This window comes from Solea solea, chromosome 7, assembly GCF_958295425.1.
Source record: "Solea solea chromosome 7, fSolSol10.1, whole genome shotgun sequence".
Classification (NCBI taxonomy): Eukaryota; Metazoa; Chordata; class Actinopteri; order Pleuronectiformes; family Soleidae; genus Solea; species Solea solea.
Genome location: NC_081140.1, coordinates 21,832,243 through 21,859,860, shown reverse-complemented (window position 1 = coordinate 21,859,860; position 27,618 = coordinate 21,832,243). Strand labels below are relative to the sequence as shown.

Sequence of the window (27,618 nt, the reverse complement as noted above, 5' to 3'; positions counted from 1 at the left end):
AAAGTAAGGTGTAAAATATTTTCTGTGTTGAATTGCATTAAATATTTAAGTTCTCTTTTTCTTTTTTTTTCTGAATTCAAACACATTTTATCTGCCCTGGAGCCATGTTGTCTGTTTCTTGTCCACCTGGTATCTGTTTGTTAGCGGCGTATCATATTTAAATCTTCTGTTTAGTTTAATGTCCTCGTGTTGTGTGATTTTGCAGAGCGACACTGAACAGCAGAGCTTTCCCTCAGTGGCCCTTTCCCAGAGCACAGGTTGGACCTTGAATCATTGAAAGAGAATTTAAGGTAACTTTAACACACATCTTCTCTCTTTGCCATTTTGTTTGTTTATTGTCATTTCGCTTCATGCCAGACTTTCATTTAGGAGGTAATGGGTGCTTAAAACAAGTTGCCTGACCTCCTCATAACCTGGATTCTCTCAAAGCTTAAACCCAGGTGACCCATCGGGTCAAAATGCTATATAGAAATGCACTTTTGTGTAATTTAAAGACAAAGCAAACACAACAGTTATTTTTTGGGAGATAACCAATGCAGCAAGATTCTTGGTGTTTGAGTCGGTTGGACTCTATGTGGATCACCTGGACCTGGTTAAGTCCTGTCTCCAAATCAGGCCTGCATTCTTTTAGTCTTTTTTTATCCTCTCTGCTGCAGCACAATCCCTTTTCTTCTTTTTGTTTCCAGAGACCTGGTGTGTAGTTTGGGCATTATTTGAATGTGGGTAAAAAGCCATAAATCTGTCGTTGCTGCGTGTGTGTGTACAAGAGCAGATCCCACAGCAGTGGTAGAAAGCCACTGCCAGAGTAAGCACTTAAAGAAGGGGAGGTGCAGTTCATGAAACACAACTGCGTCCCACACACATGCAGTACATACACACACACACGCACAGACACACCCTATGGGCCAGATCGACTATCAGAGGAAAAAGAAGAGTCACTTCCTGTGCTCAAATCAGGCAACAGATCTGATCAGAACACTCTGCTGATGCAGAACTGATATAAAAGCTGCTGAAACTGATCTATGATACTATAACTAGTAATCTTGGGATTGATTTACATTTATTTCTTTAGATATTTAAACTTCACATTCACAGAGTTGCCGATACTTTTAACCTGGGTAGTGTTTGAGACGGTGCTGTGGCTGCAAATTTGGTTTCAGCAGGAAATGCAGAGGCAGATAAAATCACATGCTTGTGTGGTCACACACAGTGAGGAGACTCAGTACCCTGCCCCGCTGTTTAAAATCATTAACCTCATTGCTCTTTCCTGTGTCTCTGATAATATTGCACAAACAAAGTCTGACATCGAGGCCTATAATTTAAGTCATTTGGCCTATTAAGCCTAAAGTATTAGATTAAAATTTAAGTATAACACTATCTGGGTCAAAGTGGAAGATGATCAAAGTGAGGACCTTTCCTATTTCAAAATTTTAAAAAATTGCATCAATCAGGGTTTTGTACCATGGTGTAGTGGTGTGACGGCAGCATCAAAAGTTTTAGACAAAAACCTGATCTGTTCAAAGCCCTTGACAAACTGGTCCTTGCCTGTTTTATATAAAGACTGATGAAGAATAAAACAACTTACAAGCATTACCTGAATCTTTATTTCCTGTTATGCAAACCAGGAGGACTGTGCTGTTGATTGTAGGCTTTTAAAGGCACAGTATGTAACTTCAAAAAGACCAAAAATACCTTTTTTGATTGTGTCGTGTAGGACTGTGGAAATAGATATAGACACACCGATGAAAAGAGTGTACTCAACAAAATATTACATATTACAGAAATGTAAATGCAGAAACGTCATCCTATGAAATAAAAATGAAGACTAGTCAGGATTTATTTTGACGTTTACAGTACAATATTTAAAAGTATCTCGTTAGATTTGGATTCCGGTGACTCCACTTCTCAGTAAATAAACCCCCTGATCACCCGAATGACTGAAAACCTTCACCAAACATAAACCACCCTATCAACAGGGTCTTTGTGGCTGAGCACACGTTGGGTTACATTTCCTCCCAGACTTTTTTTCTGCGACTCAGTTTCACTCTTGCAAATGGAAGGCGAGCGACAGTAGAAGGGAAGCACATGAGGTGATCTTCTTCAACAAGCACCACATTGTTCCTTTTCTTTCCTTTTTTTCCATTTCCCTTGAAACAAAATACCTAATTTTGCTGTGCACCCAGCACCGCTCTCATTGGTCAGCCGGCCTCTTTCTGCATACCACACTGCTGGTTACGTTACACTTAATTTAAGCATCAGTTTGTCAGAGTCTGTGGTGTCAAAGTTTTCAGTTACAAAGTGAATTTTCACCATGAAGAAGACTTGAAAAGAAATAAAGTCTTTGGATATTTTATTTATATGCCCATAAAATGTAAGATTTCATGCATCAAATACATCTTTTTTTTTTAATGTTTGAAATTAAAGATTAAAAATAAATCATACAATGCAGAAAATCATAAAATGTGCTTGTTTGCTTACTCGTAATGCTCAAACCCCCAAACCGCTACATAAACGCTTGCATCGTCTTCATCTGCATGCTTACACATAGTCTCGTCTGGTGTATCCATTGGCTGACATGGTTTTGACCGCAGCGTAGTCCACGCGGGGAGGCACGGAGCTGCCGCCACTCGGCGCTGTGGTCGATCTCCTGTGTGGGCAGGAGCAACAGAGAAGGACCCCCCCAAGAATGAGCAGGCAGGACGCAGCCCAGCCAAAGTACAGAGCGTTACCAAACTCCCTCTTGGCCGTCTCCTCCAGCAGCGGGTCATAGAAGCCCAGCACGATGGCATGTGCCGTCCAGGACACAGCCACCAGCAGCAGCAGTCCAGCCACCACAAATGTCACTCCAGCTGCCACCACCAGCTTTGGTTTACTATTCACGTCCCTGCTACAGTTGGTGCACTTGGCGCCGGCCACTGACAGGCAGATGCCCACAATGCACAGCACCATGGAGACGATGACCAAGGCTCGAGCCGCCTGCAGGTCTACTGGGAGCCCCAGCAAGGAGTCGTGCACCTTGCAGTGCATCTGGCCCGTGCTCTGCACTGAGCAGTCCATCCACAGACCCTCCCAGATCACCTGCGAGATGACGATGTTCTGACCGATGTAGGCAGCCACCCGCCACATGGGCAGGCCGCATGCCACCATCACCCCCAGCCACCCGGCCACGGCCAGGATCATCCCGAGGATCTCCACACCTGCAGAGTACATCGCTGGAGCTGGGGATGGAGATGGAGCCGAGCGGGACTCTCTGTCAAGTCTGTGTGGACAGAAGGCCTTCTGTGTCCACAAGCTCAACCCTCCTGAGACGCAGGCGATATCAGATCCTGCATAAGACTTTTAGTGCGAGGGGAAGACAGGGGAGAAACTGATTCTACCTTCTTTATACGGCTTGGCGACTGAAGGTGGAGTCAGCGCCAGGTGGCATCATGTTTACCTTCAAACTTATGAGCGTATGAGGACACTTCAAATTTCTTATTAATGTTTGCAAAAAACTGTTTAAATGGAACCATTGCTCATGAATATCTCTGAGTTCCTGCTGCAAATTTGAGTTAGGTATAAAACAATAAATAAATGCTTTTTCTGAAATCCAAATTTCATTTACAGACATGATTCTGTTCACACAAAATATTTTCTCTCATCAGTTTCGATTGTACAACAATGCAAATTTGCCAGTGATTCTTCTGAGTCTCTTGACTTTATAAAGAAAAAGTGTGTATTTGACAACCTTGAAGAAAAATGCTGACTCATTACTGAATGAGAGCTCCATTCAAGAAAAAAATAAAAGGGAGGCAACAATGATGGGCCTTGTTTTTCTCGGTCAGCGGCATAATCCCACCTGAGTCCCCATCTCCCTGAAAAGCAGGTGGATGGGGACGATGCCTTTTTGATTTATCTTTCATTTATCCTGTAATCCTAATCCATATTCCTTTTATTTATCTGGAAATATTATTCATATTATTATTCTTTTGAATATGCACAGGAAACAAAATGTGAAACATTAAGCCGTACATAAGCTGTACAAATGAACAAACATTTAACTAAATGAAGACAGAGGTGTAACCAAAACTAAAATAATAGACTAAAGAACCACCACATCCTTAACTTCTAACAGTTCCTATAATCTGAGATCTGCAATATTCGTTCTATGCAATAACAAATATCAATACCTTTAATACTCCATATCAGGCCGACCACTAGGCGATTTAAATAAAATAAATGAATACATGTCATCACACATATGTATTTGCTTCTTTGTTGGACAGCAGGCAGGAGCACTGAGGTCAGTTGACATGTGAGCTCTCTGTCATTACAGGCTTTTCTCTAATTCACAGGGGTCACCTGGGGTCAGTGGTCAGAATGATCATCGTGTGGTTTACCTCCTCCACACACACACACACACACACACACACCTAACAGAAACTGATTAGTCAGAGGAATGTTATCATCAAACATCTGCAGTTCTCTTTTCTTGGCTTTAATATTTCACTCCAGTGGAGAAAAACGTTGAACGATCCAACACTTTTTATACGTGTTACTTGTGCTTTTTGACACTCACTGCTCTTTACCCACTCCTCCAAATAAAGTTACTTCTCTTTAGAAACCATAGTGGGTCAATTTAACCAAGAGCAAACAATCCGAATTAACTTATTTTCTTAAAGGGAAGGGATAGAAAAAGTCTCTTCAAAGACAATGTTCTGTATATGATAATCAAACTGGAATAATTAACACTTTATCATTGTTTTTAATTGTGCTGTAAGTGACAGGCAGGGGGAGCCACTTTGCATTATGATGCAGCATCTATGTTGTGTTGATGGACTAGAAAACACCCTGGATGACTTTCCTGGTCTCCCCCGCCTCGTTGGATATTATTTTTAAAGCCTTTAGCAGTGGCAGTCAGGGAATTCACGCCCTGAGAATAACATGCAGAAAGGAAGTAGTGGGAGTGTATTTTGGCAGGTTTTTTTTATCAAGAAAAGCAGGTGTTTCTCACCACATCTACAATGACCCTCTGTTCAGTTCCTGCAAGTAATGATAGTGACGGTGGACACATGCAGCCATCATTCATTTGTTCATTCACACCCATGACTTTCCTTCTATGAACTGAGAAGATGGCTAAAAAAAGAAATTCCACTTTGGGTTTGAACCTCAGAGGATCTTCAGATTTCAAACTTTTAAACCAACACGGGAGACTATAGGATCAATAATTCCCACATATATTATTTATTGTTTTCATGTGACCATCAGTCCACTTCTCATTATTGTGAACTTGCATATCTTTTCAACACATGCATGTGGTTATATATATAATATTAAATATATAGACATATTTTAGAGCAACATAAAACTACATTTATTTTATATTTAGTGACCTTTCACTGTCCACCTGCACTACCGGACCCACGCTTTATTGGTCACAGCTGTTGCAGAGCATTAGGTTCACATGCAGTAAATGCAGGACAGGACTTCCTTTGTCTTTGTTCAGCGACATTGTGTTGAACTGTTTCATTAACTTTATTCTGTGTCTTTTTGGGAGAAATGTATCTTGTTAGACTATTGTGTATTCTGTTATACAATAGTCTTATTGTTGATATTTTCTATATAATGTACATCCACAGATGTGAAAATGAATGTTTATTATTATTTGTTAGCTGTAACTTTACTCATTTTGCTGCTGTTACACTGTTAATTTCCCCATTGCAGGGCGCATAAAGGAATAGCTTATCTTATCTTAGATCACTTCAAATACAGTCAAACTGAAACTTTTCTTTTATTAACCACAGTTTCTAAAATCTCTGTCGACTGAACGTTAATATCTTACAGTGAAATCACCCTGAAGGTCTTTGTGGACCACAGGTCGTTCTGTGATGTTTTTATTCAAATCAAACTTCGTCATTATTCAGGCAGCTCACCATGGCGACGGCAGGTGCACCTAACCTCTTATACACTGAGAACACACACATGCAGTAACTTGTTACAGCACCTTGCAAAATATTCACCTGTTATGGGAGCGGGAACAAGTCAGACTGGTTTCAGTTCCACGCAGCTGTCTGTGTCGGTTGTTATTTTCTTCTTCTCTCTTTTAAGGTCATTTATGGCCCGTTTTCATTCTCCATTTAATTTAAACCTTTCTTTTAGATGCTTGTTTCACCACTGATGCGTGTAAAGTGCAGTGAAGGAGACAAAAAAGAACACGGAAGATGTTTTTTTGTTTTTAGTTTCATTCCCACAAATGGGACGAACAGTTTTCACAGCTGCAAAAATAAGCGTAGTCATTCCCCATTTCACGACCAGAGTCATGAGTCAGAGTGTGTGAAACTGATTTGTATGGCAGCTAACGTGTGTGTATGTATGTATGTATATATATATATGTGTGTATATGTATATGTGTATATATATATATATATATATATATATATCACTTCATATTTCACTTCAATGCATCTGAAATTGCGGAAGGAGAAACATCCCACACAGCCAATAAATAACAAGAGCAGCTCTACAAAGAGAGAAGTGCCTGAATCATGGTGTTCTGATAACAAAAGAAAACTTAAAAACAGTGTTTGTAAAAAAACTTTGGCATATTGAAATATGTAAAAGAGTAAACCGTAAACATCTCTCATCATCTCTTCCACAGGCTTCCTGTCATGTGATTATTTGACTTGTCTGAACACGTGTGACTCACCGAGGAACCCACGGTGATGGTCGCTGAGCTTAAATTACACACTGAAACTGTGACTGTACCTGGACAACAGCCCCGGGGCCTCGCTGTGATGACATCACACACAGGTACATGCATTCTTCTTGGTGTGATGCATGAAACTTCAGGGTTTGTTTGTTTTTCTCCTGAAAAACCCAAACACTGTCATCAAAACTATGATTTTCTTTAGTGGAGGCAAAGCTAGTAAAATGACATATTCTCAGCAAGAAATCTTTTTAGTTATCTCACAAATAAAGACATAGTTTTCATGTTTAAAACCATCACATCACACACACAGCTGGTGTTTTCTGTTACAAGGACTTTTAACTCATGTGTAAGATCTTTCATTTAGATAAAGATTTGTTTACAACCTTTGACGTGTTCCGCAAATTATTCTAAAACAAGGAGGCCGAGTAAGAGGAAGTATTTTCCCCAACTTCATCAACCAAAATGATGTTCAATGTGAGGAGATGACAGAACATTAAATACTTTACAATAAATACTTAATAAATACTAATTATTGAAGTTAATACCTGTTTTGTTTGTTTTTTTGCAAATCTTTCTATGAAGACGACTTTACTTTGGCATGTATTTATTTTAGCCTTATTTTTTCTTCTCACTTTTGGCACCAAACCACCAAAGTCAATGTCATGTATGTAACAACCTACAGATCCTAGGGGTCGCTCCCTCATTCTCCAACAGTCCACAAACATGCCGTTTGGTCATTAGTTTAAACTGGACACACTAAACTAAATGACCTGAAGACCATTGAGCATCTAGTCTGGTCAACAGGGGGCAGGTCTCGAGAAAAGAAGTGGGGAAAAAACAACTGTTAAGTCACAGGTGGACAATATGAGCTTAAAATGATATCGCATTATAGATATTCATGATGAATTTCAAAGTAAAAGTGTTTGTTTTGACATGGAATGACGTACACTTCATCATAAAAGCATGTTTATGATGCAGATACAAATCTATTAGTGATTATAAAAGTGCTATTGAGTCAAAGTTATGATTTACTTTGTTGCATCATTTTTAGTAGTGATATAAAGTACTAATAATTATGCAGGGGTCACAAAATAGAGCATTTTTTTCTTCATAAAACAAGCCAAATTTCACAAATTCAAGCCGATATTAAACCTTTTGAGTACTTTTTTGCTCAGGTGTGTTTATATAGTTGGTGAAAATGATTTTTGTTTTCATCAGATTGTTTAGGTTGTGCTGAAATGACTGTATATACTGTATGTTTAAACGTAATAATGGAAAAAAAAACCGCTGAAATGCTGTGTTCTAAGGGTTAATATCAAAAACTGTCAGAAATTAATCTTAAATTAGTAAAGAAAATAATGACATGGACTGTAATTAAAACACTAAACAAGCTTAATTTGCCATATGTTCTATGGTTAATGGAAGTGGAGTGCACACTAAGATTCTCTAAGAAATGTAATACACTTCACATGCAGGTGTCTGTCTGTTGTGCAGGCTGATCAAATATTTTTGACTTTGTATGAATATGAACCCAGCCTTTTTAACTGAAGGGTTGGGTAGAGCCCGATCCAGCCGTTACTGTGAAGTCTGGACTTGTCTCACTCTACCTGCTGACACTTGTCACCTTGTTGCCCTGTGGCAGTTTCTCACCGCTGCTGGAGTCGAGTTTTTTTTAACAGAAAAAAGCAAAAAAGATTCTGCTGATTCAAATTGCCCTCGTCAGTCTGATTTGAAAAAGTGCACATGTATACACTGACACATTGGTTCTTGTGAGGGTAAGGGCACCATGTTTTACTCTATGTGGTATAAGGCACGTTCCCAGTGGCAGCTCCACATCAGGACTAATCTCATCCTGAAACCATCTCTCCTCAGAGTCTTAATTGTGAAAATTCCTCTGTCCTTCCTTCTGTGTGGAACCCAATCCCCATATCCAGCCCAAAGTCACTTTACAGATCTTACCTTGGATAAAATAGAGGCATTATAGTCCTAACGGCAGTTTTTGGCTCTTAAACACTGCCTCTATTCATTTGTGAAACAATCCGATTCCCTTCTCTCTTTGCCCCTTCTCACTATTCCCTCTTTTTTTCCCCCTTTTTTTTTTTTACAACAGTTTGTCAAATGGAATCACTCGGCATGGTGTTTGCTGTTTTTCCAACATCTTCTTCCCTGACGTCCTCTTACTGCTGTGGACGACTGCTGCTGATTCAAGAAGGACGCGGGCTGCACATTTTACTCCAAAGACGACAGACGACAGGGCTGTGACCTCCTTCTGCCTGACGTCGACATCACTGAAAGGTCAGCTATGTTTTTACTCTGTTTTCAATCCTCTCTGGATTATGCATCATAAAAAGTAGCTTCATGGGTCTGTGTGATCGGAGTTGGACGACAAATAGGATTTAGTTAAGAGCAACTGTTTTCATGGCATCTTTATCAAAAGTCCTTGTTTTTGTTTTGACCTTTGAAAATATTTGTATTTTTGCGGCATTATGGGCCTGGTTTAATCCGTGTGATCGGTGCAGGGTGTGATGTGTACACCATTGGTTACACTGGTGCAATAACGATGCAGATGATTGAAAACAGTGTCTGGTTTGTTGAAGTCACTCATTATTGAAAAGTGACCACAGAGAATGTCCTGCTCTGGCTGTTCCTGTTCGGTGACGATATAAAAGACGCTGCGGTTGTTTTGCGCCATAATGAACAACCCAGTGAGATATCAGGTGGATTCTGTTCTCGGCAGTGTTTAAAATTACAGATCATAGAACAAATCTGTCAGAAACGACAGGAGAATAACTCAGTGAAAGCAAGGGCTGATAGGAGATCGATTAAACACATATGGTCTATTACACTGTCATATTAAAGTTTTAACTATAAAATGTTGTTTTTAAAAAAGTGTGCTAATCATTTTGACTGAGACCAAATGTTGCAAACAGAGCTGTGTGTGTGATTCAACCTGAAACTCCCTCAGCTGAAAAGATCAGGGACCAAAGGTCAAATGTCAGCATCCCCCCCCCCCCCTAGGAAATACAAAACAAAAAACCTGTCAACATTTGATTAAATGTCTTCTGCTTTACTGGAATAAAGGAAGTGGCAATTTCCTCATTTTAGACCAAAATGAGGAAAATTACTACTAATACTTAGTAATAATTCTAAAACAGCTGATGGTTCCTAAAAGCTGACATTTTATACACACACACACAAGAGTGTGACATGCAAGCAGTGTCGTAATTTTATCACAGAACATAACCGACAAGACGAAGAAGAAGATACCGCATAGTATAACTTTGAGGGTGTGGCTGAAGGTATTTTTGAGAGTCTGCTGAGTTGATCTCAGTGACTGTGAGTCAGAGCGTGGTTGATGCACCTGCAAAAAGAAACTGACATGATGACACATGCCCAGGGCTGGGAGTGGGGACGTGAGGGCAGTCACTTCGTCACAGCTCTGTATGACAGTGTGTGTGTATGTGTGTCAAGCCCCTCCCGGGTTAACTGTATAAAAGACCTGCTCCAACCATGTCTAAACATTTACTCTTGTGGATCTCACAAGCAACACTCCCCGAGACAGAACCGTTGGACTTGTTTGTTGTTGGACGTCTGCACAAGAAGCTTTCTGAGGAAACATGGTAGCAGCTGGTTTACAGATATTGGGCATTGCCCTCTGCATCATTGGCTGGATCGGGGCCATTGTTACCTGTGCTCTGCCCCAATGGAAAGTGACCGCTTTCGTCGGCCAGAACATTGTCACTGCTCAAACCACTTGGGAGGGCATCTGGATGACCTGCGTGGTCCAGAGCACGGGCCAGATGCAGTGCAAGGTCTACGACTCCATGCTGGCTCTTTCCCGGGACCTCCAGGCCGCTCGGGCCCTCATCATCGTCTCTATCCTGATCGGCATCATCGGCATCCTCCTGTCCATTGCGGGGGGCAAGTGCACCAACTGCGTGGAGGACGAAGCCGCCAAAGCCAAAATCAGCATTACATCTGGCATCATCTTCATCATCGCTGGTGTCCTGTGCCTCATCCCCGTGTCCTGGACAGCAAACACCATCATCAACAACTTCTACAACCCACTCATGGTCAACCCTCAGAAGAAGGAGCTGGGGGCTGCGCTCTTCATTGGCTGGGGGTCCGCCGGCCTTCTCATCCTGGGCGGTGCATTCCTCTGCGCTAACTGCCCTCCCAAGGATAACTACTCTACTGCCAAGTACTCGGCTGCCCGTTCAACTACAGCCAAAGACTACGTCTGAGGACAGAGACGAGAGGGACAAGAGACTGAAAAAAGACTTTGTGGTCCATGAAATGAATTCATATTTTTACATTGAGCATGATTTGAATTTCATGTTGATTTTTATCCAGATCACAGTACTTTGATGTTGAGTTACCGCACATCTGGGTTGGTTTCGTCATATGTGGACCACACCCACACAACTGTTCTGTTCCTGTGGACTGACTTCCACAAAAAGATGGAACATTTACTCTGTTACTTTGATGAATTGTGTATTCCTCTATGGTATTGTTATTTGTGTGGCTTTTTACATATCATTTCATTTAAAAAGAAAAGAAAAGTGTTTTGTACATGATGTTTTCAAACTGTAAATAAAGATTATTATTGTCAACATTGAATGATTTTGTTTTGTGTTCTTTCTGTGTTTATAATTTGTTATGAAAGTAATGAAAGAAAACATGAGGTGGTGTGTCACTTGTTTGCCATAAAATATAAAAACTATTCACATATAAGTAACAAAACATTCTTCAGTTTGACTTTAGCTGCTCCTATCACCTCTAAAAAAAATGTTCTTCAACGTTTTGGTGAAAGTAGATAAAAACAATCATTGAAAAAGTCTTTAAAGATATTCTACAGGAACTTTATATGAATTCAACTATATTGTCATGGAGAGAAGTAGTAGTGAGTTCATAGTGGTGCTTAAGGGCAGTTGACATCTATAATGTTATCCTGGATTAAATCATCCAGAACAATAGGATGTCTGTGTAATACTAATATGAATTATGATATGTATGTAGATCTCTGCTGTGCTTGACATTAGTGATGTTTTGTCCAACACTGCCCCCTTGCTTTAAAGAATCATCCTACGTCCTTATGCATCCTATAATTTCCTTCTCACTCGTGCTCATGCAGGTAACAGTAGTTTTGTTCAAAAATGTACAATTGTCTAAAAAAAAAAGAAAGTTGAATTAATGAAACAGTTTTATCCACGTTTTGTCTTGAACAGGTCGAAGGGACATTCAATTTACTCTTTCAACAAGTTATTTAACTTTTGAGTTTGAGTGAATTTGCTTTTTATTCTAAATATTAGAGAGTTAAAAGTTAAGGCATAAGGAAGTTCGTTTCTGACCTTGAAGCCCTGAATTTGTGGCAGGTCAGCACTCGTAAAGGTCACTGGTTTCTGTTTGTGTGTAAACTCTGTGCAGCCAATAGGAGGCGTGCACTGTGGTATCACATACCCTCATGTCTTTGTCCCATCTTCTCACACAACAACCCTATAAATAAGAGCCTGCACCGTCCCACCTGTCTTTCTTTTTGGGGATTTTAACGAGCACAAGCAGCAAGATGGTTTCCCAGGGGATTCAGATCATTGGCATATCGATGTCTCTGATTGGCTGGTTAATGGTCGTGGTGGTGTGCGCCCTGCCCATGTGGAAGGTGACTGCTTTCATTGGGGCCAACATCATCACGGCTCAGACCATCTGGCAGGGCATGTGGATGAACTGTGTGGTGCAGAGCACAGGTCAGATGCAGTGCAAGGTGTACGACTCCATGCTGGCTCTGTCGCAGGACCTGCAGGCCGCGCGCGCCATGATCATCATCTCCATCCTGACTGGGATCTTCGGAGTGGTGCTGTCAGTCGCCGGAGGGAAGTGCACTAACTGCATCGAGGACGAGCGAGCCAAGGCCAAGACGTGCATCTTGGCTGGAGTTCTCTTCATCGTCTCGGGTGTGCTCTGTCTCATTCCGGTCTCCTGGTCGGCCAACACCATCATCAGAAACTTCTACAACCCGATGGTGATTAATGCCCAGAGGTACGAGCTGGGAGCGGCGCTCTACATCGGCTGGGCGGCTTCTGCACTGCTGCTAATGGGAGGGGGGCTTCTGTGCTGGAACTGCCCACCCAAACACCAACAGCACTCCCACTATGTGCCCAAATTCACACCTGTGAAGTCAATGTCTACGTCAAGAGAATATGTATGAAAGTCTTTTGTCTTTGTCTCAATGTGACTGCTGTGCAAACACAGCAGTGGGAAATGAAAATTTGCTTTAGAGCTTAGGTTAAAACATATATTAACAGGAAGTGCTAATAGGCTGTGAGCTCTTTCTGCAGTTAGTGTATTTAGCTAGTTGACCCTCGTCTCAGGGACGTTTCCTGTGACAGTTTCTGTTGGTCACGCCTTGGTGGAACAATGTCATCATCAATGTTAGCATTAGCATTATAATAATGTAAAAAACAACAACTCCTAGACTCATTTGGTCTTGTAAATATTTCGTCTGATTATCCTTGTGGTTGTAACTGTTTTTATTGCGATTCTATTGAGTTTCCTTCATGTTTGACCTTTTGAGTCTTTTTTTTTCTCTCGCATCTTTCTTGTGTTGAGCATTTCAAAAATATAAAATAAAAAACTGTATTGTCTGTGACATTTAAGCACCAGACCCTGTGGGAGTTTCCGTGTTTGTTTGGGGGAGATTGTACTTTTCTATCCCTGTAAATATTATTATTATTATTGAATGCTTAATGTTTCCATCACATCATTCCACTCCACATTACGTGGTAAATATGATCGTATAATGAAAGGAGAATGGAAAATAAACCACTGGTGAAATTTCCAAAAACAAAATAATGTTATTTCACTGCTGATAGACGACGTCTTGAAGGTTTTAGTTTTGGTTTGTTTTTACTCGTGATCTTAAAAGAAAGTAGGAAAGTACCATTTTCTATAATATGAAATGTGTTTTAGTAAAGCAGGTGACAACAAAAATGGAATGGGTTCTTTTTTGAGTCACGCTCCACCCTCGCGCCAAGTTTCATGGAAATTGGACAGACAGACAGACAGACAGACAGACAGACAAGCAGACAGATGAACAACAACAACAAAAGACAAACATGAACACGTAGAGCTTTATCATTTCTTCTTATGTTGCAGCAATTATCTTTTTTTTCCTTCTCCGCCCTAATCAGCTGTCTCAGAACAAACTTCCGTCATCAGTGTGGGAATAACAGTCGGCACAGTATCGGGTTACTGGGTGAGAAGAAGTGTCAACAGCTTCTTTAGACAACAGATTTGAGCTGCATTTGATGAGACTTACTTTCTGTGTCTCCTAAAACCTTTCCTTTCTCCTTAGCTGTAACTCATCCACAACTTGAGTCCTGATGTTTGCGTGGGCTCATTTTAAATCAACACTATTTTTTAACCTCTGACTTCTACCAGAAAGTTTGGTGCCTCTTTTATTCCCTCTCTGCACTTAAATGTCTGTCCTTGCACTATTATATCAGTGTGGTGAGTAGTTTAGAAACACTGTGAGAAATTAAAAAGGCTTGATTAAATATCTGATTTTCATCATGGTGTAATTTAAAAAAATGATTTTTTTTTTACTATAACTGTTTCTGAAACATGATTGATTATAATCAGAAGCCGAATTGAGCTCAAATGAAGCAAAACTGAAATTAACCCCACAATTTCCTGCTTTGCTGCTTTTGTTTCTTTAGACTAGACTAACTTTTGGTTATGCAATTTGTGTGTGTGTGTTTGTACTCTTTCAGGACCTTTTCTGGCATAAACACTGTCCTTGTCAGTAGTCCTCATGGGGACCAAACCTGGCTATAGTGAGAGACTGTAAGATTTGAATTGCAGTTGGGTTAAGATTATGATTATGTTAAGGTTGAGGTTGGGAGATATTGCTTGCAATGAGCTAAAACAAATTAGCTGTGCAAACCTGTGTGTTTGTTTTTCCAGGTGTTACTCATGTTGTGGGGACCTAAATCTGTTTACACAGTCACTTTATGGGGGAGTTGTCTTCCTTATGGGGACAAAAAGCAAGTCCTCATAATGTCAATTATTACATTTTAAGGTGAAGTTTGGGTTAGGCCAGTAGTAGTTATGGTTAAAGTTAGAGTAAATCTCAAGGAAATGAATGTAATTTCTTCTGAAGTCATGGAAACTAGACTGTGTTTGTGTGTGTGTGTGGTGCCCCCATCAATACTCTGAATTGCAATCAACAATCGGCAAACAGCCTCATTGTGAAAACAATAGTGACCTGTAATTTGATGATCTGCCATCATTTACACTCTGGTGGTTTCAGGACCTTTGAAGTTGCTGAGCTGTTTTGACTCCGCCCACTGCCTCCATCCTCCCTCCTCCCTCCAGTCAACATGCATATGGAGGTTTGTTTTTCAAGCACCAAAGTTAAAGCAGTGTTTAAAAATGCGTGCCACTCCTTCGTAGCTCGCAGGAGGAGGAATCTTGTTTGGCAGGAAGAACTCACCTGACAGTCGACCGGCCCTCCTCCTGTACATTCTCTCACAGAGGAGCAAGAAAGCTGTATCACTGCGAAGGAGAACCAGAGCTCTGCTTTGAAACCCTTCTCTCTCCTGCCGCGGACACAGCCTCTTCACCATGGGGAGGATTGGCAAGGAAACAGTAGGTCAGATCATAAGCTTCATAGGCCTGGTTGGGGTGGCGGTGACCTGCGGCATCCCCATGTGGAGAGTGACTTCCTACATCGGCGCAAACATCGTGACCGGCCAGATTATCTGGGATGGACTGTGGATGAACTGTGTGATGCAGAGCACGGGACAAATGCAGTGCAAGCTGAGCGAGTCTGTGATGAGGTTGACCCCGGATCTGCAAGCCGCCCGTGCTCTGGTCATCATCTCGCTTATCTTTGGTTTCATTGGCTTCATCATCACCTTCATTGGAGCCAAGTGCACCAGCTGCTTGAAGAAAGATTCCTCAAAGGCCAATGTGGTCATCATCGGCGGCTGTCTGCTCATTCTTGCCGCCATCCTGGTGCTGATCCCGGTCTGCTGGTCTGCAACCATCACCATCTCGGACTACACGAGCACCTTGACCATCGAGACGCAGAAGAGGGAAATCGGTGCCTCCATCTACATCGGCTGGGCCTCTGCTGCAATTCTCCTGGTCGGTGGGATCATCCTGACCACCTCATGTCCTCCTCAAAAACCCATGTATGGATACTACCCACCTGGACAAATGTACCCGTACTCAGGCCCGGCGGCAAACCCAGCGACGTATGGTCCTGTGTACGCCCCTGCATCCAGCCGACCGTACACAGCATCAGGGACATATGTCCCCGCCAAACCATACGCAGTACCAAGTACATACTCTGTCAGGCAGTACCAGTAAAACTGGGGAGACACTGAGATAAAGACTGAGGTTTCTCTTTTATTTTTTTTTACCACTAGAAAACAACACCTAAAATACACAGTGTGCTTGTAGACACTGGTAGGTCAAACAATCATGTGATTATAATGAAATGATTTCTCTTAAGATTCGCTGTGCTCTAAAGTAGAAACGTTTATCATGTGTGACGTCATACGTGTGACGTGAGAAACGCTGTGTCAACCCAACTGTGTGCACTGAGGTTGTGTTGGTTTTCACGTGCAAAAGTCCAGCAGTTATATATTTATTTTTCTTGTCATACGGAGCATCTTTTGTAAATAGTGATGAAATTGTGAGTTGTTGTGATGATTGCATGTTGCCACTTTTTGAGGCTGTTCGACATAGATTCAATAAAATCTTTGTACTACTATATTCTCATGTTTATTTGTGGAGTCATTGTCACAACTTGCACGACTGGTCAACACATTATTCCAGTTTTTGTCAAGTTATTCAGGTTTATTATTCTTTATTTAATTTCCAAGATTCTTCTGGTATAATTAAACTGGTTCATTTAGAGTTTTGATGAACAAATGAAGCAAATCAAGCCTTTTCAATACTGCTTCCATTTCTTCCATTTTAAAAACAAACATTTTTCTACACCCCCTGATACACTATAACTACATAACTTTGTGCTGTATATTTATATAAGCACAAAGCCGCAATGATGTCAAAAAACAAGTATCAAAGGAACAATGATTCCAAACAATCAAAGAAAAGACTTGGTAAATGCTGCATGAGGCTGATTTAAACCCGACAGTACTGGTTTTGGATCAAACACATAGCAAAGCAAACAATATCTGCCGCAACAGTGTTGGAACGAACACAAATTGAGTAAATGTAAATGTTAACTACATGGAAAAATGTTTAACTCTCAGTATAGAACACGACAAGGCTTCTACTGGATGAGTCAAACCTTTATTTTGAAATTTGACCCAATTCCTGGTTTTTAAAATCGCCAAAAGTTTATTTATTCTATGCTTGAATTTCATAAAGGTTTATTTGAATTTCAGTAAATACTACATTTTTTTAAAAAGGCCCTATTACAACTGGGGGAATGGATACTGAATAAAGGTTTTTGAAATATAAGAAAGTCTTTGTATATTGGTTTTTGCCATTGTGTGTGGTTTAAGTTTTCCTTCATCTCTTATAAAATAATGATTTTCTTAAATATAGTCTTAAATCGAATCTTTCGATCACTGTCCCAACCAGGGACTAACTAATTTATGATGTAATTAACTACAACATTAATCTGTAATTGTGAAAACTTTCTGAGTGAAAAAAAAACATTGCTCATTTCCTGCTATATATTTGCCAATGATGGAACAGAATCATGAGTAAGGCCGGGGGGGGGGAATGGCGCTCTCTGTAAACGTCTTACATCCGGTGATACTCTCACCCATGATGGTGTTGTTTTTTAAACCTGAAACCAGTGACTGGACCTGATCTTCCAGTAATTGGCCCAATCAAAGGCTCGCCACTGGCACTGCATTGTTTGAATGAGGAATGTGGTGCGTCTTCACGGGGCCTCATTTACATAGAGTCATTGATGTTCATCTCGTCGAAACTACTCCCCGTCGACATACGGATAATGTGAAGAATCTGGTTGGACAGGAAAGTTGTACTACACACAGGTTTCAGGTCAGAGGGAAGGACACTGTGACTCCACCTTCATGTGAAAGACATCTTTATAACTGAAGCAGATGTGCCACAGTCTTTATTCAGCTTTACAAACCACACTTATCTGACACACTTTACTTGCTCCAGAAACCCTTCACTCTTCAGCAGACTCATCATGGTGTCATTGGGACGACAGATGCTGGGCTTTGCCCTGGCAGTCATCGGCTTCCTGGGGACGATCATCGTGTGCGCCCTCCCCATGTGGAAGGTCACGGCCTTTATTGGAGCCAACATTGTGACAGCGCAGGTCATCTGGGAAGGCTTATGGATGAACTGTGTCACGCAGAGCACGGGCCAGATGCAGTGCAAGATCTACGACTCTCTCCTGGCTCTACCTCAGGACCTCCAGGCCGCCAGGGCTCTCGTGGTCATCGCCATTATCGTCTCGGCCTTCGGCGTCATCGTGGGCATTGCCGGTGGCAAGTGCACCAACTTTGTGGAGAACCAGAACGCCAAAGCCAAGGTGGCCATCGCCGCAGGGATTATCTTTATTTGCGCTGGTGTTCTCATCCTCATCCCTGTGTGCTGGTCTGCCAACACCATCATCAGGGATTTCTACAACCCAATCATGACCAACGCGCAGAGGAGAGAGCTGGGGGCCGCGCTCTACATCGGCTGGGGCACAGCTGCTCTTCTTCTCCTGGGTGGTGCCCTCCTCTGCAGCTCCTGCCCAGCCAAAGACAGCCCAGAGTATCCAGTCAAGTACGCCGGTGCCAGGTCCACAGCCACCAGCCGGGCCTACGTGTGAGAGTGCCGCTCTTCTGAGTAAAAAACTGAAAACTATCTTCCCCTTCCTTGAGTAACCCTCCTTTCCTGAGTTCCTGCTGTGAGTTGCTGAGAGCACCACAAATGATGTCTCACTTTGAAGTGATAAAACTGATTTTCTGAGAAATTCAGAGGTCTTTTGGTGGAGGCGACGACAATGTTTCTCAAAAAGAACGAGGAAATGCATTGCAGAGATGTGGTGTGAAAATCTTCCATCAGCATGAAGACTGGACTTAATGACAGCTGTTCTATATTAAGCTTGTATCAAACCTGATTTTTCTCTCAATGTTTGGCAAATGTGAGCTGTGCGAAGAGGTCAGAAAAAAGAGCTACGATGTAATATAGTGTGAATTTATTTTGTAAAATATTTTACAAGCATCTTTGTTTCATTACAATTGTTGAAACACTTTGTTTTGTGTTTATTGAAATCACGGATTTTTAATAAAAACATTTACTTAATTCATATGAAAGTGTCTTCGTTTACTTCATCCAGAGTTGAGCAGTCATTTTTATGCTGTAGTTTACATTCTTGCTGCTAGTTTTAAGTTCTATCACAGTGAGGTCATCACTGATAGTAGTAGTAAATAATTTGAGGGCCAGATGTGTTCTTGCCGGCAGAGACAATGAAACGTTGAATAAAAGTACAGCATAATTGACGAGGAAGCGAAAGAATCTACATGGAGTGACTCAGCAAAATTTCACAAAACATAGTCCATTGATTACACCACGGTTGGGGGATTCAGTGATGACCCCTCCCGTCTCTCATTCATGGAAGAAACTGTCTGTTTCAGACTGATTGCACTTAAAAATAAGTATATATTATATAAAAACACAACTACAGTGTATCTTACGTGCATTTGAAAACATCCATCTTGTTTGAGCTCCTCATGCAAGCATTAAACCTGCTTAACCAGTTGTACAGACCTGAGTGCCAATCAAAGCTTGTTAACAGGAACGCTGACCTGCAATGTGTCGGTTTAGTTTGTACCAAGAAGAAACATCTACCTGAATTAAGCTCTAAAGGAAGCAATTTTCTAACTTTTTTCGTTTTCATAAACTTAATTTATTTGGGTGTGACCAATGTCAACCATTTTTTTTAGTGCACACATCATCAGCACTTAGAAAAAGTGCTGATGATGTGTGCACTAAAAAAAAGAAAATATGTTTTAATGAATTTGGTAAAGGAAATAATCTTTAAAGCGCAGTCAGAGCAGTTTTGGGGGGAAAAGGTAGAAACTAGTTTTTAAACTATCATGACCCAAATCTAATTTGTCCAATCCAATCCAACTTAATTTATAAAGCACTTTAAAACAACAACAGATGAAACAAAGGGCCGTACATCAGAGATAAATAAAACAAATAAAATATAAAAACGTGAGACCTAATAGACCTAAGAACAAACAATAAAACAATAAAATACTGTAGAAAGAATAAAAACAACACAAAAAACCACATCAATAAAACTATAAAGAAGATAAAACCAATGTCTCATACTGGGTCAGATGCATTTTAAAAGTGGACAGTGAGTGGGCATGTTTAACAGAAAAAGCTCTGTCCCCTCTGATGAAGCGACTCATTTACAGCCACATATGTGACACCTAGTATAATTTTGAATTGGTAAACTAATCATTTCTCTGAAAGGTTTGTTTACGTTAATGTTATTTAAAATATATACGCATGAATCGTAAAGATTTGTTGGAAAAAATGATTTCGTGGGGACACAAAAGAAAACCCAGCCACCCATCTGTGGTCATGACCCAGACTTTCAGAACCACTGGCATAGCGTTTCATGATAGACATTTACAACCACAGTGACCTAGTTCCTTGCAGACAGCTAATCCCAAAAATAACTATACGGTACATGTGATGATGTACAAATGATCATAAACATCTGTTTCTCCCGCACTAAACCTGCAACTTATAGTGAACAGTGTATGTAATAATCTATATATATATATATATATATATGTATATATATATCATATAACTGAGTCTTGTATAAAGTACCTAAAATGGATACTTGTACTCAAGGTATCTTACCAGAAAATGACTTGAAGTTGAAGTCACTTTTTAAAATATTACTTAAGTAAAAGTCAAGTATATGACAGTTACTGCATCAAAAGTGATTAAATGTACTTAAGTTTAAGAAGTAAAAGTATTTTTTTTTAAAAAAGTGAGCAGTTAGGATTGAGCAATGGTGGCTCAGTGGTATGGGAAGGTTAGGTCTGTGGTCTCATTTCCTGCCTCTGCTAGTCTATTATGTGTCATTGAGCAAAACACTGAACCCCATGTTGCAGCGTGTGAATGAGTATGAACGATGTGTCAATGTGTGGAAACTCGAGTGTAAAGCAGCTCATCAAGACTAGAAAAGCTCTATATAAATACAGACCATTACCAACTCTTCCTCTTCTGATTTTATTTGGTAGTAACGAGTAACAAAGATAGTGAGAGGAAATGTAGTGGAGTAAAAGTAAACAACAAAGTAAAGTACATATACGTGAATTTAACAAAGTATTTCTACTGTGTTACATTTACAACACTGCTATTGACAAGGACCTTATGGTCACATGTGCATTTCCTCCATGTTCTGAAAGACAAACGTGACGTAAGGCTGGTTCACACCCTGAGCTGGTATCACATTCCTCAGCTGCCATTTTAAATTGCAGAGACAAACTAAATGAACCAGTTAGGATTTTTGAGAGTGATTACTTTCGTCACACGCTGTTGCAACACCAGCCGAGCAACGTAAATAACCAAAACATCTAAGTTTTTATTTACCATGAGCACATTTCAGCTGTTTTTCTGTAGTTTTTTCCTTCCTTCCTTTTTATGTTTGTATGCATATAAACAAAAGTTGTTAGAAAAATGTGTATATTTATCACAGACAGTATTTGACAATAGATTCTCAGTTTGAGTTTTCTGTGTGGAGTATGCATGTGGATCTACTCTTTATGGCTGAGAACAACCCGGAAGTCAGATTATATTCTAAAGCCACTATGAGGGGACTACAGTGGTTGTAAAAAGAGCTCTGAATGGAAGTTGAGCAATAAACCCTTCAACCTTGATTGAGTTCAGATTCTTAAGTGTGACGTCACTACACTTGGTTCTCTCCGAGTACTTTCTTCCTGTAGGTGTGAATGTGAGTGCACGGTTGTTTGTCCTGCCTGTAATAGGCTGGCGATCTGTCCAGGGTGTACAATACATCTTACCCACTGTAAGTTTGGCTCCAGCTCCCTCCTTAACCATCAAAGAATAGGCAATATACACTCACCAGCCACTTTATTAGGTACACCTGTTCAACCGCTTGCGGCTTTTTCACAAAATACATAATAGGCCAATCACGACTTCATGTAGGCATGTCCACGTGGTCAAGACGCCCTGCTGATGTTCAAACCGAGCATCAGAATGAGGAAGAAAGGTGATTTCAGTGACTTTGGCTGGTCTGAGTATATCAAAAACTATTGGAATATTCCCTCTAGGGTTACAGAGAGTGGTCTGCGAAAGAGAAAATAGTCAGTGGGCTGCAGTTCACTGGGTGACAATGCCTGTTTGATACCAGAGGTTGTTTATATGGCTCTGCCTTAATTCAGCAGCTTTTGGTCGTCCCAAAAAACACTCAGGTGTGATCGGGCCTTTGCTGCTACACATTAGGCAGGCGTCATCACTTCCTGTTTTTAAGTCTGTCTTAAAAACAAATCTTTTCTCTTTGGCATTCGAATCAATGTGAGTTGTGCTGTATATGTCCTGTTTTTTGCCTCTCACTTGGTACAGTATGTGTGTTGTGCTCTGTTTGAATGTTTTGCTTTATTATGTACAGCACTTTGGTCAGCAGTGTTGTTTTTTTTAAATGTGCTTTATAAATACATTGAATTGGAAAAATAGAGAGGCAACAGTAGCTCACAATGGTCATTTATATAACCACTCCTTACAACCAAGGTATGCATTATGTATGTAAGACCATCTCTGAACACACAACAGGTCAAACCGTGAAGTAAATAAGCTACAGAAGCAGAACACCACACCAGGTGCCACTCCTGCTACTTAATTAAGTGCCCTCTGTACCTAATAAAGTGGCCTTTAGGATAGCTCATGGGCAATTATTTGTCACAGTGTGGATTTAAATGTTCAAGAAAAAGAAAAAAAATGGAAAGAAATCGCAACAAAAATGTCACCAACTATGTACAGGTAATTTGACATTTGCCAGATTTCTTTAGTTGTACATGTGAAGTGACAGTAAACAAAGCAAGGACTTCCCCTTTTAAACCACTTAACATCATTCTAATCAGTGTGAACATGCATGTGCACACATACAGTACATACAAAGTCTCAGTGCTTCAGCGTCTTGTCTTTTGTGTAAACAGTGTCACTGTAGGATCTGTCCGTCAAACACGACTGTGTTCTTTGCATCCCTCTGCATTCAAGCTGCCTACACGTCTTTTCTGTCACATTCAAAGGTGACACAAAGAAACCTTGAGTAACACAATCCTCATCACCATCCACGAGAATAATAATCGAAACCCCAACCTTCATTGTCCTTGACAACAAAGAATCCGGCATGGCTGGTATTCTTTGGCAGGCCCTGAAATCTAAGCGTCCTTAATAGCTTGGCTTTCACGCCTCCTTTCCTTCATTCTCGTTCCTCTCTCTGCTTCAGATGCACATTTACACCTGATCAGCTTGCAATATTTTCTCACAGACGCACAGAGAGACTCAGAGGACAATGGCTTCCATGGGCATGCAGATGGCCGGCTGTGCTCTGGCCCTTTTGGGCTGGATTGGGGTGATCGTCGTCTGTGGCGCGCCCATGTGGAGGGTCTCCGCTTTCATCGGCAACAACATAGTGACATCACAGATCATATGGGAGGGCATCTGGATGAACTGCGTGGTTCAGAGCACAGGCCAGATGCAGTGTAAGGTGTACGACTCCATGTTGGCTCTGAGCGCAGACCTGCAGGCGGCTCGAGCCCTCACTGTGGTTTCCATCATCACGGGCATCGTGGGGCTCCTCATCGCTTTCGCTGGTGGGAAGTGCACCAACTTCATCGCAGAGGAGAGGGCCAAGGCGAGGGCCTCAGTGGCGGCCGGCGTGGTGCTGATCATCAGTGGGCTCCTCTGCCTCATCCCAGTTTGCTGGACTGCCGGCTCCATCATCAGGAACTTTTACAGCCCTCTGCTTATAGACGCACAGAAGAGGGAGCTCGGGGCCTCGCTGTACATCGGCTGGGGAGCCGGGGCCCTGCTGCTCCTGGGAGGGGGGCTCCTGTGTGCCACCTGTCCCCCCAAAGAAGACCATCCCCCATCTGTGAACTACCTCCTCAACAAGTCAACCAATAAAGACACTTCGTTCCGATCCTTGACACCAACAAAGACATACATTTGAAGATGAGCATCTGTGCTTGTACTCAAGAAACTTGGAGTTTAATGAAGGATTTTTTTTAAGCTTTTCATTAGCTGCTGAAAAGCCTGAAGAAAAAGGACAATTCATGATGAAGGAATGTGCGTTTGAATTTAAGAGACTTTAAAGCTGAACATGACCCTTGGTAATGAACGTCCACTGTGCATACAGGTATCGTTTAAAGTGTGTTTAAACTGTGTTTGAAATGTTTGGGAAATTATAAAACTTTGTGAGGTTTTTTTTCTTTTGAATTTGTGTCTGTATTTTTCACATTAAATAACTTTCTTTGTTAGTTAGTTTCCACTGTGTTTCTGTCTTCATGATGATACTTATTCTGATTATGTGGTTATTAAAAGCAAACCGAGAGTAGTATGAGAACCCGTTTGGCAGGTATTTACCCGAGATCACCGCACAGGAAACAAACAGTGAGTCACAGACTTACATGCCTACTGTTGGCTGAGGTGTTTAGTTAGTAAAGCTTTATATACTTTTAAATGTTTTCATTTGTTTTTGAAAGAAACTATAACCTGACACTCCTGATGTGAGACCACTGACCTCATGGGAGTGCTATGTTATCAGCTTCTATATCAAAGATAAAAAAGGGAGTCAAATAACTCAGGCGTCACAGAATGAGTCAGAAGAGCTGACGATGTTTAAAAAAAGAAACTATAAATATTTCCTCTCAATGTTGGTAATACATGGATTTACTTTTGAGCATCGAAGATGTTTAAAGATTGATGTTTCTTAAATCAAGTCACATCCCGGGGTTAATGTTAACATGAAGGTTATATTAATGTGGCAGTATTTCATGATTTCTTGCTTAAAAATTTGTAAATAAAACAAATCAAAATCCGTTTCATCATCTGAGTGTACCACAAAACATAAATGTAATATTCTCCTTTTATGTAAGCATTTATTCTGTAACACAATGTTATTATTTATATTATATTATATTATTAGTTATTATTATTGTTGTTTTTCCCAACATATTCTCTATCTTACCTCCAGTCACTGGCAGCTCTTGACATGATTTTAATTTACTTAATTTGTAGCTGTGAGCTTTACCATTGTTTTTATTTGTGTGACATACTGCCGCCTAGTGGCCATTTGCATCCATGGCTAGAAAATACCTACATCTTTACCAAATTATATCAAGTGGCCTGGAACGGACCTAAACTTTTCAGACAACATCCAAAATAATAAAAAAAAGATATCTTTCCTTCCTCATTTCTGAGCTTAACTTCTTAGTTAATTAACATTCAGTTTATAGGAAAGCCCGGAGAAAAAAGAAAGTAAGAGAAGTAGTTTTGAATAAAAATCACTGGGAATAGCCAGGATGAGATTAAAGGAAGTTAATATTTGTCCTTTTTTCCAGGGTGTGAGTCTACTTCCTGTCCCATGGCTCTGCAGGAGCTGGGCATCAGCCTGTCGATGATAGGTGTTGCTGGGACCATCCTGATCTGCTCCCTGCCCATGTGGAAGGTGACCGCATTCATCGGCACCCATCTGGTGGTCATGCAGGTGTTCTGGGAGGGTCTGTGGATGACCTGTGTCAGCGAGTACACTGGTCAGATGCAGTGTAAGCTCTATGACGCCCTGCTGGACCTGTCACCTGACCTCCAGGCAGCCCGCGGCCTCATCTGCATCAGCCTGGTCCTGGGATGTTTGGGCTTCCTCATCTTCCTGCTGGGCGCCCGCTGCACCAACTGCCTGGGCCACCCGGGGATCAAGGCTCGGGTGGTGCTGAGCTCCGGTGCCATCTTCTGCCTGTCGTCGCTGACCACCGTAACTGCTGTTGCCTGGACGGCCAACACCGTCATCAGTGACTTCCACAACCCGCGTGTCCCTGAGGTCCTGAAGAGAGAGCTCGGAGCAGCCATTTATATCGGCTTTGTCACCTCTGGGCTGGTCTTCTGTGGCGGCGCCATTCTGTGCACAAGCTGCCCACCACAGAGGGCCAGGTTCCCCAACAGTGGCTACACACGTGCCAGGACCCCCCCACAGGGCAGCTACGCCTTCAAGAACTACGTCTGAAGTGAGGATCAAGGCCAGACCAAGTCAACACACTGAAGTGTGGGATGTGGCCTCAAACACAGTAGATCCATATTAAAGCTTCTAATGGTCGTCCCTTCCTTTTCCAAATGCATCAGGAAACGACAGTGGGCTTCACAAACCAGATAACCATGTAGTTCATCTTTGTTTGTGCAGTAAGTGTCTGCTTCAAAATATGAAACAAACACACTGTAGAAAGATGGTGGATGGCAGCGACAAAAACCAAAAGACATATTTTAAAGCATTCACACACTTTGGTAGCATTGAATTTCTGCCAATAAACCTTCTAAAATATTACACACTAGACCTTCAAGTCAATGTCTTGAAAAACACGTTTTCTGTTTTGGAAAAAGTCTTGAATTTTTATTGGGGAAAAGTTCAGGCACCCTATACCAATGTAGGGTTTATTGTGAGGCTACAAAAACCGAAGCAATTACACACTTAGACAAACAGAGTTATGGGTACTTTTTTCCATTTATGGCAATAAACCCTATTAAATGTCACACACTGGACCTTTAAGTGGTTTTATACTTGCATGCATGCTTTCTTGTTGAGATTGCACCTGTTTAGTTGAACTTTAATAAAAGCATAAATGGATGAATGAATGTTTTAAGAACATTTTAAAATCATATAAAAATCCTAAAAGAGCATAGTTTTCACACAAACGTGTGCAGACTACGAGCTAAACTTTCCTTCCAGACTTTCACACAAAATTCCAGACGACCTGCACAAACCTGTATTGTGACACACAGAAGCTCATAATGCGAACAAAGAAGAATTACATCTTTTTCTGGTATGTGAAAACCACTGTTTGGAAAAGGAAGGAGTGAAGAGAGTTAGACACAATCTGCAGTCTCACCACTAGATGACAGTAATTCTTACCCACTAATCCTTTAACAGAAGAAAGTCTATTTCACCATCTTAAACACATTGTTTTGCTGCTTTGTCTCACAGTTAGACCGTTTTTTCCCAACAAGAAACTGGAGTTTGTGTCACTTTGTAAACAAATACTTTACTTGCACCAAAGTCAACAGAGAAGTGAGGACAGTTGTTGATCTGCTGCTGCTGCCATTTAAGTGCAACTGTCTTATTTTGAGACCTTATCTTCCTTATTTTAGTTTTTTCTAAGAAACATGAACCTACCAAACATGCAGCAGAAGACCAACCACTCCTGTGTCCCACGGGTCTACTGTTTAAAAACTATGAAAACATTCCATTATGTTTAGATTTGTCTTTGAGGCGAGGACACAGTTGTCAAAACTTTATTTCTGTCCACATCAGTGTGAGTGACAGGCTTGAGCAGCAAAGTAGACAAAAAGACAGCTCACATGACACAGGGGAGGTTAGTCTTCTGCTGCCGTGTTTTGAATGATTGTATTTCATTCATCACATGGTCTGTGTGCATCTGCATGTCTGTTCCTGTTGTAAAGAAAACTAGATTTGTTAACACTGTTGTTGAATGTGAATGTGTCTCCACACTAAGTTAATCATGTTTTAGTTGTTATTCTTGTGAAATTATAAGCTGTCAACATTGTATAAGTGTGTATGCTACTGATTTGCAACCTAGTACTCAAAAATAAACACTGACATGTAAACACGTGCACTTGAATCACTGTTCTGCAGCAGGTAGCTT

General features: G+C 41.0%; 5 protein-coding genes across 5 annotated transcripts; 4 read left to right on the top strand and 1 right to left on the bottom strand.

Moving 5' to 3' along the window:
• Positions 1 to 205: 205 nt before the first annotated feature.
• On the top strand, positions 206 to 27,566 carry cldnj (claudin j). The gene is made up of 4 exons (XM_058633462.1): positions 206 to 290; positions 6,638 to 6,789; positions 8,799 to 8,983; positions 25,309 to 27,566. The coding sequence occupies exon 4, from the start codon at positions 25,332 to 25,334 to the stop codon at positions 25,965 to 25,967; it is 636 nt and encodes a 211-aa protein (XP_058489445.1). The 5' UTR covers positions 206 to 290; positions 6,638 to 6,789; positions 8,799 to 8,983; positions 25,309 to 25,331; the 3' UTR covers positions 25,968 to 27,566.
• LOC131462343 (claudin-4-like) lies at positions 2,334 to 3,315 on the bottom strand. The gene has a single exon (XM_058633461.1). It carries the CDS (start codon positions 3,208 to 3,210, stop codon positions 2,539 to 2,541), a length of 672 nt encoding a protein of 223 aa, XP_058489444.1. The 5' UTR covers positions 3,211 to 3,315; the 3' UTR covers positions 2,334 to 2,538.
• LOC131462347 (claudin-4-like) lies at positions 10,195 to 13,690 on the top strand. The gene is made up of 2 exons (XM_058633465.1): positions 10,195 to 10,791; positions 12,255 to 13,690. Exons 1-2 carry the CDS (start codon positions 10,306 to 10,308, stop codon positions 12,891 to 12,893), a joined length of 1,125 nt encoding a protein of 374 aa, XP_058489448.1. The 5' UTR covers positions 10,195 to 10,305; the 3' UTR covers positions 12,894 to 13,690.
• Positions 15,150 to 16,468, top strand: cldnf (claudin f). Its single transcript, XM_058633458.1, has one exon. It carries the CDS (start codon positions 15,311 to 15,313, stop codon positions 16,058 to 16,060), a length of 750 nt encoding a protein of 249 aa, XP_058489441.1. The 5' UTR covers positions 15,150 to 15,310; the 3' UTR covers positions 16,061 to 16,468.
• Positions 17,797 to 24,600, top strand: LOC131462346 (claudin-4-like). The gene is made up of 2 exons (XM_058633464.1): positions 17,797 to 18,350; positions 23,235 to 24,600. The coding sequence occupies exons 1-2, from the start codon at positions 17,889 to 17,891 to the stop codon at positions 23,916 to 23,918; spliced, it is 1,146 nt and encodes a 381-aa protein (XP_058489447.1). The 5' UTR covers positions 17,797 to 17,888; the 3' UTR covers positions 23,919 to 24,600.
• Positions 27,567 to 27,618: the final 52 nt, after the last annotated feature.

Coding starts and splice junctions, on each gene's coding strand:
- cldnj (XM_058633462.1), top strand. CDS start 25,332: ATGGCTCTGCAGGAGCTGGGCATCAGCCTGTCGATGATAGGTGTTGCT.
- LOC131462343 (XM_058633461.1), bottom strand. CDS start 3,210: ATGTACTCTGCAGGTGTGGAGATCCTCGGGATGATCCTGGCCGTGGCC.
- LOC131462347 (XM_058633465.1), top strand. CDS start 10,306: ATGGTAGCAGCTGGTTTACAGATATTGGGCATTGCCCTCTGCATCATT. Junction 10,792..12,254: donor AGAAGAAGGAGCTGGGGGCT/GCGCTCTTCATT, acceptor ACAAGCAGCAAG/ATGGTTTCCCAGGGGATTCA.
- cldnf (XM_058633458.1), top strand. CDS start 15,311: ATGGGGAGGATTGGCAAGGAAACAGTAGGTCAGATCATAAGCTTCATA.
- LOC131462346 (XM_058633464.1), top strand. CDS start 17,889: ATGGTGTCATTGGGACGACAGATGCTGGGCTTTGCCCTGGCAGTCATC. Junction 18,351..23,234: donor ACAACCCAATCATGACCAAC/GCGCAGAGGAGA, acceptor ATTTTCTCACAG/ACGCACAGAGAGACTCAGAG.